The following is a 19,497-nucleotide window of genomic DNA, read 5'->3' on the forward strand; positions in this document are numbered from 1 at the left end:
CCAATCAGTTGTGTTATGACAAGGTAGGGGTAGTATACAGAAGATAGCCCTATTTGGTTAAAGACCAAGTCCATATTATGGCAAGAACAGCTCAAATGAGAAAAAAGAAACGACAGTCCAACTTTACATTAAGACATGAAGGTCAGTCAATCTGGAAAACTTCAATAACTTTTAAAGTTTCTTCAAGTGCAGTTGCAAAAACCATCAAGTGCTATGATGAAACTGTCTCTCATGAGGACCGTCACAGGAAAGGAAGACTCAGAGTTACCTCTGCTGTAGAGGACAAGTTCATTAGTTACCAGCCTCAGAAATTGCAGCCCAAATAAATGCTTCACAGAGTTCAAGTAACAGTCACATCTCAATATCAAATGTTCACAGGAGACTGCGTGAATCAGGCCTTCATGGTCGAATTGCTGCAAGAAACCACTACTAAAGGACACCAATAAGAAGAAGAGACTTGCTTGGGCCAAGAAACACAAGCAATCGACATTAGACCGGTGGAAATCTGTCCTTTGGTCTGATGAGTCCAAATTTTAGATTTTTTCTTCCATCTGCTGCGTCTTTGTGAGACGCAGAGTAGGTGAACGTAGGATCTCCGCATGTGTGGTTCCCACCGTGAAGCATTGAGGAGGAGGTGTGATGGTGTGGGGTGCTTTGCTGGTGACACTGTCTGTGATTTATTTAGAATTCATACTTAACCAGCATGTCTACCACAACATTCTGCAGCGATACACCATCCCATCTGGTTTGCGCTTAGTGGGACTATCATTTGTTTTTCAACCGGACATTAACCCAAAACACCTCCAGACTGTGTAAGGGCTATTCGACCAAGAAGGAGAGTGATGGAGTGCTGCATCAGATGACCTGGCCTCCACAATCACCCAACCTCAACCCGATTGGGATGGTTTGGGATGAGTTGGACTGCAGAGTGAAGGAAAAGCAGACAACAAGTGCTCAGCATATGTGGGAACTCCTTCAAGACTGTTGGAAAAGCATTCCAGGTGAAGCTGGCTGAGAGAATGCCAAGAGTGTGTAAAGCTGTCATCAAGGCAAATGGTGGCTACTTTGAAGAATTTCAAATATAAGATATGTTTTGATTTGTAACACTTTTTGGGTTACTACATGATTCCGTATGTGTTATTTCATAGTTTTGACGTCTTTCACTGTTATTCTACAATGTAGAAAATAGTACAAATAAAGAAACCCTTGAATGAGTAGGTGTGTCCAAACTTTTGACTGGTACTGTATTTTGATTCTGATGTGGGGTGGGTGGATGATTTGAGAGGGGGTGGGTAGGTAGGCCTGGCACTCGGTGTGTGGTCTTTGGGGTGGGTGGGTATTAGCCTCGCTTGGATAACCTAAGCTGTTCAAATTTTTTCGAGGAGAGGGGTTGGTCCGGGATAAGGGGGCTTATTTTATTTGTGAAACAATACATTAGAGAGAGATTAGCCTCTAATCAAGCAAAGAAGGGACACGGCGCCTCCATTTTGAAGGCTCAGTGTACCCCTGACCCCCTTTGGTACAGCCCCTTACCGCCCCTTTTCCCTTCATCAATCTCTCCTTATTTTTACTTTTTTTAACCTTTATTTAACTAGGCAAGTCAGTTTAGAACAAATTCTTATTTACAATGTCGGCCTACCAAAAGGCAAAAGGCCTCCTGAAGGGGACGGGGGCTGGGATAATAAAAAAAATAGGACATAACACACATCACAACAAGAGAGACACCACAAGTCTACATAAAAATACTTTATATTTGATCACTCCTGCAACAAGTCGAAATGAGTTAAATCAGCCCTGTCCGAGTTAGAGCCTCAGAGGCCTGTCTGTCTGTCGGGTCCTCGGCGGCGGTGGAGTGTGATACGGGCTGCCCAGAGATGCCTGATTAAGTTGGCGGGCCCCAGTGGGCGGTTAATTGGATAAGCTTTAATCTTCACACGGCGGGAGGAAGTGGAGATCCACCACGCGGGAGGATAGTTACCAAACATGTCAGAAAGATTAGCTTAGCGCTGGCTGCCGACCTCCTTGTCTCGCCCCGGCCGCCGCTGCTAAGTAAGCTGGGCCAAGGAGTAAAGAGAGGTAGTTGGGGTGCTTCAAACTTCACACTCGCCCTCAGAAAGAGGAAGGAAGGAGGTGGCGTCATGGCGCCATGCTTGACGCACATCACAACCAACTTTGAGCGCCAATTTTGGACAACCTGTCCTGTCCAATACCAGCGTAAGGAGAGGAACTTCTTAACATCAACAAGTATACCTAATTGAGGTTTCTGATCACACCATTACTTTCCCTGGCGACATTGTGGTTTGTTATGAGCCTGGAATCACATCTACAATGACATATGTTTCATTCTTTTCAACATAGTGTACCACAAGGGTTTGATGAGCTGTATGGTATTGTAGTAAATGGGCTTTGTTAAGGGAATTGGAGGAGATTTTAAGTGCCTACTTTTGACAGCCAATGGCCACAATCCTAATTTCCCTGACAGCCAATGCCACTCCTCCAGTCTGTCCAGTCAGCTCTGTCTGAGGTGAATTGCTGGACCTGGGTCTGACCAGTAGGTGGGTCTGACCAGTAGGTGACACTGTCTTGACGGACGGGATTGATCTATCTGTACTAACAGAGACCTTGACACTTCACCGCAACACAACCTCAGGGTCTGAGGCAGCCTCAGACAGCTTTTTCCCATTACCAGAAAAATAGCTCGAAACCACACAACAGTGTTAAGCGCTACACGACACAACAAGAGCACTCTGGTCTGTTAGTGTGTGTGTGTCAGTGTGTGTCAGTCAGAGTGAAACTCGACTGGAAACTCTCGGGCCTGTGGCTGTGTATGATTAGCATGCAGTGTTTACATATCGAACAAGCCGGTCCTATTTTTTTTTAAAGCAACAAAACATATCTGCTTCCTTGTTCAGAACGTAAAAACCAAACAAGAAAATAAATAAGCCTTGTCTCATCTGAAGGGTTCTGAAGGGAAGGAAATGTTACAAAAGTCAACATCAGATGAGTAACATGAGTGTTACAGATGTAACTGCTTGCTACAGAGGTTGCACACGTGTCCATTGTACCGTGTTTATTTGCGAAGCCGAGGGTTGACGATGCGTGTCATTTGTTCGGTCGTGTGTCCCGGTCAGGTGATTGACAGGCACAGGGAGTGCGTTCGCTACACCCTTGGCATGCTGCTCATATTGTTGTGTGACATTCCCCAGGTCGACTCTGATGGCAGGGGCGGGGGGAGAAGGAGGGGCCGCGGCCAACCCCTGGCTGGTCAACGAGCCAGAGGAGACCAGGGGCCTGGGCTTCTCTGCGATCAAACAGCAGCAGCAGCGCATCGTCGAAGGTAAGGTTACACCACGTTCAGATCGAAGTGCATGGTGTAGAACTGTCAGGTAGACTAGGGGGTGTTTTCAGCTCTATTCATTGTATATCTATCTGCAACGGTCAGAACGTTTCACATTACTGATTCTGAATAGACCCCTGATCAGATCTAGGATTAGCTTGTACCTTCAGAGTACTAACTTTACCCATTAGAGGAGTGGGATGCAAAACTGACCTGTGATCAGTGCCTCTAGTAGGAAACACAGAGGTGGCAGTCCTCCTCGAGGCTACACCTTGATAACTAAATCCACACTGTCACAGGATGAGGTGAATACAGTAACTCACATTCAGCAGATTCGTTTTCCCTGCCTCTCCCAGTTCCTAAATCGTTTCCACATGGACTGTAACTGCAACATCCAGGCTGATCCTAGTACAGTTCACCTGACTCAACATGACTCTCCTGTTATGTCTCCATTACGGTTCTGGCTGCGATCTGGCTATTGTCAGTTTGTCAGTATTGTGGGGATACAGTGAAACCGCATCAAGGTTTTGAGCATTGGGATTTCCAGATGGAAGTTTAGGGCCTATAGTGAGCGACCAAATCTGTGGTCGCCCAGATTCCTGTGGTGGTGTCAATGTCAAATACAGAGACAAGGGGCCTTCTCTCCTCACCAATTCCCTGAACCCCATGAAGCACATACTAAAACCTGGACAAACTCAGTGTAACACTACTCTGTAAAATTGTGATAGAGAATGATAGTTTCCCCACAAGTTATGTATCCGTCTCTTTCACAAAGTCACTGTTCAGCTGCCCCTCTCTCCTTTTTCACCCAGTACAGTTAGAACAGTTAGAATAACAGAAGTCAGGCTGAGGTGTGTGTGTGTGTGTGTGTGTGTGTGTGTGTGTGTGTGTGTGTGTGTGTGTGTGTGTGTGTGTGTGTGTGTGTGTGTGTGTGTGTGTGTGTGTGTGTGTGTGTGTGTGTGTGTGTGTGTGTGTGTGTGTGTGTGTGTGTGTGTGTGTGTGTGTGTGTGTGTGTGTGTGTGTGTGCGTGTGTTCGTGCGTAAATGCATGTCTTCGTCGTGTGTGTTCGTTTTAAGTGCTGAGTGAGTCACCTGTGGCACGCTGCCCCCTAGTGTTGTTCCCCAGTGCTGAACCCCAAAGTGTCATTCCTACTCACCAAACGGTTGCCCTGTGAAAGCAGTGCACGAAATTGCTCCCTCTCTACCAATGGCTCATTAAAGAAGAATGTCGGCATGTTTTCATAGTTTTACCACCTCACCGTTGCTACATTTGACACATTTTTCTGTGGATACGTAATGTGCTCTATAGTATTTGTATGTTAGTTGAATGGGGTTTTCCTTATTGTGGGTTGTTTATTGATGAACTTTATAATGCAGGAATCATCAACTAGATTCAGCTATGGGGCCATTTTCTTTCTTCTTGAGGGGATGGTATAAGGGGGACGGAACGCAATTACAAATCATTTGTGGACTGTAAATTGACCGCAAGAAGCCCAAACAGAAATATTTCACTTAAACATTATATTTTCAAACCTTGCTTACATTTGTATACGATCACGTATCTCGCTCTATAATGTGTTTGAATACTTTGGAACAGATTTCCAAAATGAAAATCCATTACAGCTGATTTGGTGGTGTTTTTACAGTCGTATGTACAACAACAATTACAACAATAAACACAAATATATACAGGGCCTTTAGAACGTATTCACACCCCCCCTTTTTCAACGTTTTGACGTGCTACAAGGTGGGATTAAAATGGATTTAAGTGCACTTTTTTTGTCAATGATCTACACAAAATACTCTGTCAAAGTGGAAAAAGATTAACATTTGCAAAAGAAATATGAAAAATTAAACATGAATATATCTTGATTACATAAGTGTTCATCAATACATGTTACAATCACTTTTGGCAGCAATTACAGCTGTGATTATTTCTGGATAAGCTTTGCACACCTGGATTGTGCAATAATTGCACATTATTCTTCAAGCTTTGTCAAGTTGGTTGTTGATCATTGCTAGATAGCCATTCTCAAGTCCTGCCAAAGATTTTCAAGTAGATTTAAATCAAAACTGTAACTAGGCCACTCAGGAACATTCAATGTCATCTTGGTAAGCAACTCCAGTGTATATTTGGCCTTGTGTTTTAGGTTATTGTCCTGCTGAAAGGTGAATTTCTCTCCCCGTCTGACCCAGATTTTCCTCTAGGATTTTGCCTGTGCCTAGCTCTATTCCGTTTATTGTTATTCTAAAACAATCTGTAGTCCATGCTGATGACAAGTATACCCATTACATGATGCAGCCACCACCATGCTTAAAAATATGAGGAGTTGTACTCAGTGATGCGTTGTTTGATTTGCCCCAAACATAATTCTTTGTAGTCAGGACATAAAGTTAATTTATTTTACTTTAGTGCTTTGTTGCAAACAGGATACATGTTTTGGAATATTGGTATTCTGTACAGGCTTCTTTCTTTTCACAGTATTATGAAGTAACTACAATGTTGTTGATCAATCCTCAGTTTTCTCCTATCACAGCCTTTAAACTCTGGACCTGTTTTAGCCTCATGGTGAAGTCCTGGAGCAGTTTCCTTCCTCTCCAGCAACTGAGTTAGGAAGGACGCCTGTATCTTTGTAGTGACTGGGTGTATTGATACACCATCCAAAGTGTAATTAATAACTTCACCTTGCTCAAAGGGATATTCATTGTCATTTATTTTATTTTATATATTTAAAAAAAAAAATAGGTGCCCTTCTTTGCAAGGCTTTGGAAAACCTTCCTGGTCTTTGTGGTTAAATCTATGTTTGAAATTGTGTTTGAAATTCGACTGAGGGACCTTACAGATAATTGTATGTGTGGGGTACAGAGATTAGATGGTCATTAAAAAATCATGTTAAACAACTTATTATGTGACTTGTTAAGCACATTTTTACTCCTGAACTTATTTAGGCTTGCCATAACAAAGAGGTTGAATACTTGACTCAAGATATTTCAGTTTTCATTTTTAATTAATTTGTTATAAAAAAATGTAAAATAAAAAAAAATTAAATGGGTATTGTGTGTAGGCCAGTGGCCAAAAAATCTAAATGTAATCAATTTTAAATTCAGACTAACACAACAAAATGTGGAAAAAGTCAAGGGGTGTGAATACTTTCTGAAGGCACTGTAGATATATACTTTTGAGGAAACAAATGTGTAGTTTAGCAGGTTGTCATCATAGTATCAACGCTTACCTTTGCAGGATTTGTATTTCTTTGCTCAGAAAAGTTGGAGGGCCAAATAACATCACCCTTGGGCCAAATTCGGCCCACGGACCGCCAGTTGGGGAACCCTGGTATAATGTATAGGTCTCTCTCTTATGGAGGCTTTCTCTATTTCTGTCTGTCTCTCTATCATGCTGAACAGGGATTAGTTAACACCTTTCTCTCTCTCCCTCTCTCTGAACAGTTCAGGATGCTGGGTTGGATGCGTTAGCCGCCGTCATCAGCCGACAGAAGCTGATGGGTCAGGATATAGGCAACGAGCTGGACGAGCAGAATGGTAAGGAGGGGTGCATGTGTGTGTGTCTGTCTGTGTGTGTGTGGTACATCTACTATTGCTTCTGCGACCTACTCTGCGTCATTCAGATAAGTCCACCCTATCTTTCACCCCTACAGTAAGACACAAGCTCTTTATCATATTGTGTGTGTGTCTCCCTAACAAGGGGAGGGAGTATATAGTTTATGCATAGTTCTACCAGCCACACCCCACTCCAAACCACTGTGTGAAATCAATCAGACACGCTATTATTTCAGTCATGGAACAGGGGTCAGTACCATTTACTGGTGCTCCAAACCACCTTGGTCAGAGTCACAGAATTAAATAAAGTGTTAATCCCAAATGGCACCCTGTTACCTACAAAGTGCACTACTTTTGACCAGATCCTGGTCAAAAATAGTGCGCCGTATAGGGAATAGGGTGTCATTTGGGACGGAGACGATGTATGTCTATGGTTAAAGTGACCTCACGGTGAGCTCTCAGAAAACGTCTAGCCGTCCTTCGAGAAGCGCTCTGCTGGTGGTGGATCTGTGACTGTGTCAGGCTATATAGTCTGGTTAGGAGGAATGTGAGCTTCCTGACGCACTGTTTTAATGCGTTTGCGGAGAGAGTCAAGTGCTGTCCTGGAATCAGATCTGCTTTGAGGTCATGTCTGTGTTGCTGTAAATAGCTCTGTCAGAGGAGGCAGACGGCGGGCAGAAGGCAGGTCTGAGCATATCGCTCCGGTTCGTCTACAGATGGAGGCACTTGAGAAAAGGTTGTAGGATGCCAGATAGTCATCATCCGCCTCGCAGGACCATTAGATCTCATTGTTTCCCTAACTGTACACTCTACATCTCAACTATACACTCCAGTGTCGCCTGATTATTCGTTTTAAATGTCCAATGCAGCTGTTTTTATCTCAATTTCAAATCATTTCTGGGTAACATTTAAGTACCTTACTGGGATTGTTTTCAATTAAAACAATCTAAAATGAACAAAAATACCTTTTTGTAGCGAAGAACAATTTCTTAAGCAACAATTTTGCTAGGACTGTCTGGGAGGGGTCTGAGTGGGGAGGGGAAATGGAAAACTTGCTGTTATTGGCAGAGTGGTTTGGGACTCTGTTTCTTATTGGTGTATTAACTAATTTACCATCTGGTGATGTCACCAGGCAGTCCAAACAGGCAGACATTTCAGGCAGCCTTTTCAAACAGCTCTTACACTAAAAGGGCATTACCATAATTTTCACAGTATTATGCCAACATCCTAGTGTGGAAATATATATAAAACACAGGAAAATCTTTTTTGACTGCACATTCTTTTAAAGCCCCCCCAAAATTACGACCACTTGCCACCTTTGACCTTTGTCTACTTTCAAAGCGATGTTTTCTGAGAACAGAATAGGTTAGGGCCCTCTTGATCTGTGGAGGACACCCAAAGCCCATAGGAGGCAGAGGAAGATGCTTGGTGTCACTGTATATTGACTGTAGAGCGTATAGAGTGAGTGGGCTTGGTGGTCTGATAGAGGAATGTTACACTGAGTTCATTAGTTCCTGCTTGCTGTTCTTGGCATGTCCCGGGCGCACCACAACGCCACAACCCCGGGGGCCAGACAATTAGTGGGCCGTTGGACTAAAAGGTGCTTTTCTTTCTCCCGCCATGAGCACAATGTGATGACATGATTGATGTTCTCTCCCTAAAGAGCCCAGACCCCTTCCTCTGGGACATTGTAAATGTAGGCTATATCCCAATAATGTTAAATAGCTTCTTAGTTATCTTGTTTTAGCTATTAATAGTCATAACGGAGAGGAGAGGATGAGGCCATAGCTCCAAAATCACACCACTTTGTTTATATTCTTCAGCCGTTTTGATGGACACCTATGAATATTCAATGCATATTTCAATTTATTTATAGTGTGTTTATTTTAGTCGGCCAATTCCAAGTTAGGTCAGATTACTTTGTATGGTCCTTTCCTGAGGCTGTACTCAAACAGATCCCACAGGGATGCGTAATCGAATGACCTTTGAGATGGAAACAAACGAGTTTCCCTTCTGCTGCTGGGAACAAACAGTAGACGTTTGGCCTGCGATCCTCCCCGAGTCAGAGACAGGGTAGCTACGGCTTGATTGTTTCAGCCTGCTCTCCTCTTACCTTATTGAGCTAGAGAGGGATCATTGGTTCCCCTTCAATCCTCAGAGTCCGAACCGGCGCGTTTTTCCTCTTTTCGACTTTCTTTTCAAGTGCGCGGCGTCAGTGTTTCCAATAACAAGAGACCTCGAGGGGGGGGGGGGGGGGAAACGTCCGACGCGACGGCTGTAAGTGGACCTGAGAGTCCGGGCCCGATGCCCCCGCAGCAAGCGAGCGGACCAGGCGAATGAAAACTTCCGCCCTGATACAAAGTGGCTTTGATATTTTAGCGAGGTAGTCCACATTCCCCTAAAGTGCACTTTGTCCAAAGATTTTGATAACGGCTCTCTCTTTCACTCTTTCCATGTTTTCGATCACGACCGAATGCTTCTCCAAACGCGGCCTAGTCCCCTGTGTATGTTGGAACCTCTAACCAGGTCCGCCTGGTTGGATTTGAAACCAAACCCGGCAAATAAGAGTGTTAGGAGGCCAGCCTGGTCTCACGGACCGGCCCACCTGTATGCCTGTCCCCGGGGGTATTACATAGAGGTGATAAACAGAGGGATGAGGTGGGGGGGGGTCCAATAGTGGATCAGTCCAACATCTTGCAGTCTCCACCGACTTCCCATCTGAATTTACAGTGGGGCTCAGAGTTCACGAGACCAACTGACTATAACTCACCCAGTCTCACACATAGGCCCTCAGGGCTCTGGAGCCTTCAGGCTTCCCTCACTTTCTCTCTTCCTCCCCTCGTTACCTCTGCCCTTCTCTTCTCCCTTCTCTGTATTTTCTCTCCTTACGCCTCGATCCCACCGACAGTGTCGTTGCATTTTGGTACACCAGAAGGCCATTCGTTTCCAGCGGAGCGCTGCGTAGCAGGGCGTTCTGCATACGTCGGATTTATCCAACGTATGCGTCAATCTGTGTGCGTAGGCGGGTTGGCAGAAATGGTAGCAGAAGGGGAATGTTGAACTTTTGTTGCACACATATCCAGATGATGCTGCGTACCATTTTGCGCATTTTTCTAGACCATTTCAACTGGGGGGGCCAGTTGTACTGTTAGAGGGGCCAGTTGTACTGTTAGAGGGGCCAGTTGTACTGTTAGAGGGGCCAGTTGTACTGTTAGAGGGGCCAGTTGTACTGTTAGAGGGGCCAGTTGTACTGTTAGAGGGGCCAGTTACATTAGACATTATTGTTGTCATATCGTTTTCTTCACTGCATTGCAGGCAAAAGACCATGTTCATAATCATCATCGTTGCCACTGTCTAATAACGGATGTAAAAAAAGACCGATAGCAAAAATTAGTTATGTAAAAATTATTTCATACTCCACATTTAGGGGGGCCACAAGGGGGTCCAAAATTGTTGTCACAGGGGCACTGGCCCCCCCTGCCCCCCCCCAGAACCACTGTATGGGTGTGATCGAGGCATTAACCTCTCTTTTCCTCTCTCTCTTTCTCTCTCTCGCTCTAATTTCCCTCTCTTTCTCTCTGCCTCCTCTTTACCTCCTCTGCCTCGTCCACCTCTACCTCATCTCTCTTTCTCCTCTGCCTCCTCCCATCTTCCCTCTCTCTGTTCCCCTATCCTTTCCCTCCTCTCTCCACCTACCCCTCTCTCTACCTCCTCTCTCTCCACTCTCCACTCCTTCTCTCTCTCCCCTCTGTGTGAGTTATGGCCGAGATGTCATGGTCCCAGGAGAGGTGTGGGACAGGTGGAAAAATAGGATATATCACACAGCGTGGTGAGCAGGGGAGGCCAGGGAAGGACTTCAAACAGCCAGGCATACTGATTGTTGTTGTCCTGGGAGTTCCCATGCTTGATTTAGGGGCCGAACAGACCGCATAGGGGCCCCACAGGCCTTGCGGGTGCTGGGGGAGAGGATGCCGTGTCTGCAGGCTTAAGAAACTGGTGGGTGACTTGAATCCACACCAAATCAAGCCATGCCACCCTGAAGACATCATACCACCCAGGTTCTGATGGGCATACTGTATTTGATGGTACAATTAAGAATGTGCTGGTGTTTTTAAAAAGGTCTTTAAGCTATAGGGCTATATACACAAATGCATGATGGAATGCGGGCCTGCAGGCACGCACACACTCAGGGAACACACTCACAGCACACACACACACACACACACACACACACACACACACACACACACACACACACACACACACACACACACACACACACACACACACACACCCAACCTCATCTACCTAACAGAACAGTTAATGCTTTATATGCCCTTATATGAGACACAGAGGTTCGATTGAACGTTTTCTGCATACTTCGTGAGAATAAGCGTTTGGAATGTTTTTCTTGCCGAGTTGTACTTAAATTACCCATATTATTGCTTCGTACAGCTTTGTAGGTGCTGCATTTCTTACTTGTATTAAATGACAAAATCGACAACGTAAAAAGTAACAGGATAGCATAATGCTTTTGGAGAGGCAGAGAAAATGTTTTTCATTTAAAAAGCCTAGACTGACAGTTCGAGTTTTTTCCTTTCTCCGTCTTTTTAGGGGTTCTGTTTTTCTTCTGATCTCAGTCCTGTTGCAGTGTTTCCCTGTAAATAGATTAAGCTCTGTGCCCGGAGCTAGCCTCTGACCTGAGTGCAGTGGAGGTTGCAGTCGGCTCCTTTTTGGGAAAGAGCTTGAAGCTAGGGTCATCTGTGAAGGTGACCTGTTATGAGTTTAAGAAATGAACCCAAGGCCCTTGGTTTCTCTTCCAGCCCTGTCTTAAAAAATCATAATGCATCTACAATGAATGGTGAGGAAGAGTTGAGCAAAGTAGTAACAATTTTAATCCCCAAGCTTTGCAGGTGTGAACTGTGAAGACAAGAAATACTTTTTCCCATATGCACATTTTGAGAGTAGATATTTTTTTTCTTCAATACCTATAAAAAGAAAAGTAAATCTTAAGTTTTTGGGTGTGAAGATTATTTATGATGTGTATCATCACCAGGCGTGATGTGGCTGAAATCAACCATATTTTTATTTCCAAATTCAATGTGGCAGAAAATGTCCCTGTGCGTCTCACTAAATGTTCTATATCAACGAAATGAAGGTTTTTGCTGCTAGAATCAACATTGTTTGACTTTATTGGTGTTGATATTTTTCTGATTCGGGTCTGGAACAATGACATCAGCCCGTGTCACAGTGGTCTGTGATTATGAGTGACGGGCAGTCTTGTAAAAGTGGGTCTTTTCGAGGGGCTGAGGAGGGGTTCCAGCTTTAGAGACTAGTTTTCCACAATACACCCTCACTTTGGTTGGAATAACCAGGGATATGAGGGTGTGTGGTTAAGCGAATGTGCATATACACACACACACACACACACACACACACACACACACACACACACACACACACACACCCTTTATTCCAAGGTTTGTCTCCCTTCCCTATTACAAGCCTCATTAAAAATCCAACATAGTCGACATGGACTGATCAAATGGATGGATGAGTTCATTTATTTTCCACACACTGTTTGATGCTATTTGATCAACAACGTTTCCCGCTAAACCGAGCCCCTTCAAATTCCCCACACAAACCTTTCAGAGGAATCAGCCACTGCTGTTTGTTCCATTTTCTTTCCTTTCTCTTTCCTCCACCTCTTCTCCACTTTAATAAATAGACTGCGGTCCCGCGACGACTCCGCCAAATGTGCTGCTCGCCGCTTGCACATCAAATATCCCAGCCGTGACCTCTGCGTGCACTCCTGCCTGGCTTTTTTTCTTCTGTTTTGCTAATAACACTCTGAGTGGATTTCACCATCGCTAGGCAACACGGTGTCCATGTCTTTCTGTTAGACGACTATATTTTCGTACAGAAGTGAGCTCATTCGGAACAGAGAGAGAGGAACAAAACTTCATTTAGATTAAGATCTGCCGGTGGAAGATGACGGAAAGATCCAGAAAGAAGAACGCTTTGAACAGCTAATAATATATCTGACCTAAACATCCAGGATAGTTCTGTCTGACACTTCCTAAGATTGTTAGACGTGTATCCATTTCTGTATGAGTAAGTGATCATAATAGGAGTCTATTGTCAGTGTTGAGGATGGGCCTATTGGCTAGCCTGGTCCCAGATCTGTTTGTGCTGTATAGCCAACTCTTATGGTTGTTTGGCAAATGTTTGGCATGACAATGACCATACCGTATATAGGACCTGGCAAGATGGCACACAGATCTGCGACCAGGCTATCTCTAGGCCTCAATCGTTAGCAACAACTACCACCCTCTCTCTTTGTAAAGGACTCTTTATGCTGGGGGGAAAAAAGGAGATATGATTCTATGATATAGCATTAGTCTGTTAGTTCCCACTAATAATTACGTCATTGATTCACTGCTGCGTCATCAGAGTCACGGCCGGGGAACTCTCGTGAGGTCCAAATAAATATTGGAACCCGGGAAGATTCTGGACCGTTTGTTAGAACTGCTGGAGGACCAGTGAACTCGCCAGCGGGGTGGTCAACCCCGGCTGTGGAGAACAGAGCTCTTGGTCACACTCTTCAGAGAAACAGTCCCGCGAACAAATAAACGTACGCTAATGGCGGCGGAGCCGGGTTGACGGTGCGAAGTCGACGATTGATTTAACGCCCGTCCTCTTTGCTCCAGCTGCGAGCCAAGGGTAGGGTGGTAAGGTAACACCGTAGTAGGGCGTGGGGATGAAGAAGGAGGGGTGGGTTGGTGTTTGTGTCACGAAAATGGGTGTCGTCGTCATGCATGAAGACACGCCCAACTCTTGTCTGGTGTCACTGAGCTTTGAGTAGCAGTTCCAGAGGGTGGAAATGACCAACTGACTTGGTGGCTGGAGTTTGGCACGACTCTGCCCCACATAGTTGGAAAGAGTGAGGATTATTAATGTACTAGAAATAAGAAAATACACCTTGTATATCTTCAATCCTACCACCTTAAAACAAGTCTGTTGGTGGTTCATGGACAGTTCTAAGGTTCAGGTTCAGTGTTATGGTGCTTTGGAACGCTGAACGTGTCAAGTGCTACTGCTGGCTGCCGTGTTGTACCCTCTCTCATTGAAGAATAGCCTAATTTGACTTGAGTCACACTACTGTTATTTTCCACAAATTTCTCTCTTCACTGAAGGTGTTCTGTGGAAGCCCTCCTTTCTCTAACAGTCTCAGAGCATGTACATATTTAGTCACTTCCTCTGAGTCGGGTGTTTATAGGTCAGAGTAGGGACACTGATCTAAGGTCAGTTTAACATTTTCTTTCCTTATGATAAAGGTTAGGATTTGGGGAGGGTAAGCTGACCCTAGATCAGTACCTAAGGTCTGCCTCAGCTTTTATAACCGGGTTCATGCCCACTTGGTGACTGTGACTCTCTAAACTTCTGACTCAGATGGAAAATATTTTCTGAAAGGCCTGGGAACTTGCCAGAGGTTTGTGGACAGAACTCTGGGCGAGAAGGTGGTGGGCTGCACAGGTCTTTCCACATGCAGTCATTTTAATAGCATTTGGGGAAAAGGACATTTGAAATGACGTATCCTAAATGTCTCACAGCAGTTGCGCTTCTCTCCTGCTTCTTTCTCGTAGAGATCATCTGACGAATGTGATCAAGTTGTAATTGAGCAAGATCTGGGAACAACCAATCCAGCGGGAGAAGCTGGTTAAACTCACGTCATTATCCAGGATAATGTCTACGTTATCTGGGAATGTCTTACTGTGCAGACTAGCGCTGCTGTAGGAATGTGAATTCACTGCCCACCCCATTCATAATGACACTGCTCTGTGATCGAGTGACAAAAAATAGCCAAGGCGGGAAAATGCTAGACGGGCCTCCTGTTGGACAAATCCTGACCTGGACACGATCGATCATATGCCATCTCCTTGTCCCATGCGATGGTAGTTGCATCCGTCTCTGTCTGGGGCACAGTGTCACTACGGCAGAGTGGAAGGGGACAAAGTAACAATGAGGCAGTGAAGGGTGATTCAGGCAAGGGCAAGCGACCGCGACAGCATGGTGATGAATGATCTTCTGTTTGCGACCGCTAGCAAATTAGTATGTGGGAAGTCAAAGGGTTTCTGGAGAAGCTTCATCATTCAACCGTCTACTTAAGTTTTCCTGGTGAGATTCACTCTTTTCACTTGTTCGCACAGCTTCGTCTTCTTTGACATTCCATTTGCTGGCCTTGCATGTGCCATGTCCCTGATTCTGCAAATGGTCTCACTATGTTCACTTCCCAATGGCTTCTTGTTTCAGGTTCCATTTGCTTGTCTTGCACTGTCTCACAAATGGCTGGTGAGGCGTTTGATCGGTTTCTCCGATCTCTTTTTTCTTCCAGAGGGGGTTTGTGACAAAGATGAGGTGTCTCAGGATGGGATCACAAAGACAGTCCAGCTGGAGGAGAGAGGAGAGAGCTATGCGGGCAAACTGCCATTCATGTATTGAAGAGAACAATTCAACGCAACAGTCAGGATTGATTAAGTCATATCCTTTTCATGGAAGTCCAAGCTTTGGAACTGGAACTTTTTCAGGTTGTGTAGTAGTACCTTAGCTTGGTCCCAGATCTGTTTGTGCCGTCTTGCCAACTCCTATGGTCATTGGCGTGACCGTAGGAGTTGGCCAGCACAGACAGATCTGGGACCAGGCCTGTGTAGTACTACCTCAGCCATCGAGTGATTTAAAGAGATGTTATCCCAATGCATGGACTCCTCTGCCAACGGTGGTTTGTGAAGAAAGGCCACATACCTAAACGAGTGTCTAATGTTTCTTTACGTGGCTGAACTGGAGAAGTGCCAAGAGGCTGATTCTCCAGTCACACATTCAACAGTATTATATAGCGACACTGGAGAAAAAGGAGTCATACCTGGCGTCGGTCGGGGCTTTCCCATGTGTTATACACGTTGGAATAGTTTGTGTTTTGGGTGACACAGTAATTGCCGTTCCTCTCATCTCAGGCACTTCCCATGATTCATATGCACTTTGGGCTCTGAAACAGCAGACCAAGAATACACAGACTATCTCTGTGTAGATCTCTATTGTGGTCGAGGCTAAACAACGTGTTTTCCCTGTGCAAATGGCAGTCTACTGTTAACCATTTAAATACTGTCGCAGCTCAGAGACCTCAGAGACCTCGGTAAAAGCGAGAGAGAGAGAGAGAGAATTCTCCGATTTATTGTATGTACATTTTTTATTTTTTATAGATGCCATAAAGCATGTAGGATGTTTTCCCGCCGTCGGTCCAGGCCGCTGTCTTGCTCGGTGGATCTTGGCTTTGATTAGCTGCTGTACATCTGGAACGAATGTGGCGCTCCGCTCGTGACAGTCGTTAGCAACACACACACACACACACACACACACACACACACACACACACACACACACACACACACACATACACACCCACGCTAGCAGCAGAAATGAGGCCCACATTAAAAGGCAACTGGCAGGAATTCCCAGACGCCGGAAAAGAGGAGTGATCTATGGGTGTGCAAACTATGTGACGGAGAGGGCGAAGCACGACCCGGAGAGGGACATTTTACACCTCTTCACACATTCTTTGTCATGTTAGGACAACTGTACGGACAGTAAATATAATTATTTAGGAAAGTCCATTCTTTTTTTCCAACCCAATCTTTTTTTCTCTCTCTCTTTTGCATCAATAATGTCAGTACACCGAGGGCAGTGTAAATGTATGTCGCAGGTTCTGGCACATTCACAAACATGCGCGATAGAGGCATATGTGTATAAAGAAGTATAATTAACAATAATTTGCTGCGGAATATGAACGAGATGACAGATTAGAAGCGAGCTGTTTTCAAAACACACTGAAGAATGGGAATGCATTGCAATGCGGTTAACCCTAATTTAACTTTAATGATCATTTACCCTATTAACACAATTAGCTCGATTAGAATGTGGCCTTGGTTAGCTTCACCACCAGAGAGTGAACAGCTTTGAAAGAAGAGGCAGGCTGAAAAGCTCTTGTTCGTGTATTTCTTTCTTTCTTTTCCCATTTTTGTTGATCGTCTGTTCTCATTGGCTAAGGGATTTCCAGTGCTATAGAGCCCTATGGATCGAATGACCCTGAGTCTGCTTTTAAAGGGAGCGGCAAAACCTTTCCAAGGCTATTTGTGCTTGGAATAGCTGGATAAAAAACTGAACCCAAGACAATGCAACCCTACGTGTATCGCCCGTTAGGCACAGCATTTGCAATAACACATCCACAGCCTCCTCGAATAAACAATTGCTAGTGCCAACTTTCCTCCTGACGCTTTTGTCAACAATTGAAAAGACTGATAGCTGACAACTGTCCTCACTGTGGGGATGTTATTGATCTTAAAGGGGTGAGTGTGTTTGATGATCGTCTTTGAATGATTTACAGGGGATGTGAAGATTAGCTGGCTGCCTCGCCGTCTCATACTCCAGTATAAAGAGTTACTCATCGAGTTACTCATCAACCAGTGGCATCCGACCACCCGTCACTACTTTGGCGTGGGTGAAAGTGGAGACTGAGGAAGAAGCTCTCTGGTCCAACACGTTGGTCTGACGCACACACGCAGGTGGGCGCACTCAACACACACACACACACACACACACACACACACACACACACACACACACACACACACACACACACACACACACACACACACACACACACACACACACACACACACACACTTTTTCTCTCTGATGGAGACAACTCACCACCCCACAGCAGCAGCCCAGGGCAGGGCGTCGGAGACCGAGGTGTCGCCCGGCTCCAGCTCATCTGCACCACGTCTGTTTCTCAGCCGGGCCCAGCGGGGCCCCAGATCATCTCCAGATGTCCCCTAGCTCAGAGCCCTGTCCTGGGCTCAGAGAGTCAGTGGGAGAGGCTCCTCGGTCCTCCACTCACAACAACCACATCCAGATTGCCTGGCAGTGACACGCTCATTCGCAAACTATCAATTGTGTATTTTATCCCTTGGAAAACCACAAACTAATAAGCAGTAAAAATAAGCAGTAATAAGCAGTAAAAACTCCATGTAAGTGAAGTAAACTATGATTTCACCAGCAGGCTCACCCCCCTCTTAACTAGTTGGTTGTTTTAGAATGAGACAATGCTTGGAAACAAACGTTTGGTTCAAGTCGTTCTCATTACCGTGTCTTTGAGTAATCTGCCTCTTTTTAAATGTGTCTTAGATGACATTAAATGGTCTTAGCTGGCGTTAAGGTTTTAAAATGGCTGCTTGTTAGACTGCGCAACACACTCCAGTATTGTACATTTGTCTTGTTCCTTTCCAAACATCAATCAGATGGTTGAGTCCTGTTGCCTGTTAAGGTCAAGGAGGAACTTCAATCAAACTCTAATTGTGTTAAAAAATGACCTTGTTCTTACACTGAGATGAAACAATCTTTTGTCACTTCTCCTTCACTTAAAGCTTGCATTTAAGTTTTGTGTGTTTGCCATAGTGTGGGTTGGACTGAATTCCAGCATCGATCGACCTCCCTGTGTTTGACCCAGAACTTCTCTTCAGGTGCCTTGACAGCACCGACCTCACTAGCCCTCCTCAGAAGCTAAGGGGTTAACTCTATGCTTACCGTACCTTCGTTCACATACCCGTGTCACTGCTATTACTTTTCAAGGAGCATTACCTCACCACAGTGGTATGTGTTCGATTTCACGCCAAACTGGCCTTAACGTCTTAATATCGCTCTGTAATATCCCCCAGGAGGGCTTCATCGCAGATTGCCGCATGGGGAAAGGAAAGTGCATTTGCCATGTGGTGAGGTTGCAATTTCAGCTGGCACTTTCCCTTTTGGTGGAGGGCAAAGGATTCCCTGCAATTTAATGTTACTTTGGCCCTGGCTCGGCTCTCGCTTGGCTCAGCCGGGCCTCGTTGGCTAACATGAGTGACAGCGAGAACAAATATCCCACTCTGTTTACTTAATCGCTAACCACTCCGGTTTGGAAGCCACATCCGACGGTTTGGAACCCGCCGGGATCTCGGTGGAGTAAATGTATTTAAAGTACCGCCTCTTCTTCGCCACTCGTCTGGAGGTAAAGTGGGTCACCCCATATAACGAGTGGAAGGGCTTCGACTTACCCACCACCTCAGTCCAGCAGGTGGTTCCCATTTCGGCAGGGCTAAAGAGCAGAGACCTTCATCTACTCTCCCTTTTAATAGAGAGAATATTCACCGCTGTTACTTTTTAACATGCCACACATATGGAATATACGGGGCATGTGTTCTCACTCAGGTTGTGATTAGTGAATAGGACAGGTTCGTATGAGTGTGACAGGGTGGCTGAGGGGAGGCACAAGCTACCCGTGGAGGGTTGGGGTTGGGTGTTACACAGTAAAATCGAACTCGGTGTTAAGCATGGGCTTAGAAATACACTGTGCAATGGCATTGAAGCAAGGCAGCCGAGAGACGGGTCATTTTCCAATGATTTCATCCATGGAGAGAAAGAGTGGGTGTGAGAGAGATGGGGGGGTGCTTTGGAAGAAGCAGCCAGTTGAACCACACAGCAGGGACTCATTAGAAGTCATTCATCACAGCT

At 45.2% G+C, this 19,497-nt stretch overlaps 1 protein-coding gene across 1 annotated transcript in view; it reads left to right on the forward strand.

Moving 5' to 3' along the window:
* LOC139568522 (syntaxin-8-like) overlaps positions 1-19,497 on the forward strand; it is a 44,561-nt gene that overhangs the window by 5,461 nt on the left and 19,603 nt on the right. The window contains exons 5-6 of the mRNA XM_071390400.1: positions 3,207-3,337; positions 6,784-6,876. Of these exons, the coding sequence (XP_071246501.1) occupies positions 3,207-3,337; positions 6,784-6,876 (224 nt within the window). The remainder of the gene's footprint in view (positions 1-3,206; positions 3,338-6,783; positions 6,877-19,497) is intronic.

The sequence above is a fragment of the Salvelinus alpinus genome, chromosome 2 (genome assembly GCF_045679555.1).
Source record: "Salvelinus alpinus chromosome 2, SLU_Salpinus.1, whole genome shotgun sequence".
Classification (NCBI taxonomy): Eukaryota; Metazoa; Chordata; class Actinopteri; order Salmoniformes; family Salmonidae; genus Salvelinus; species Salvelinus alpinus.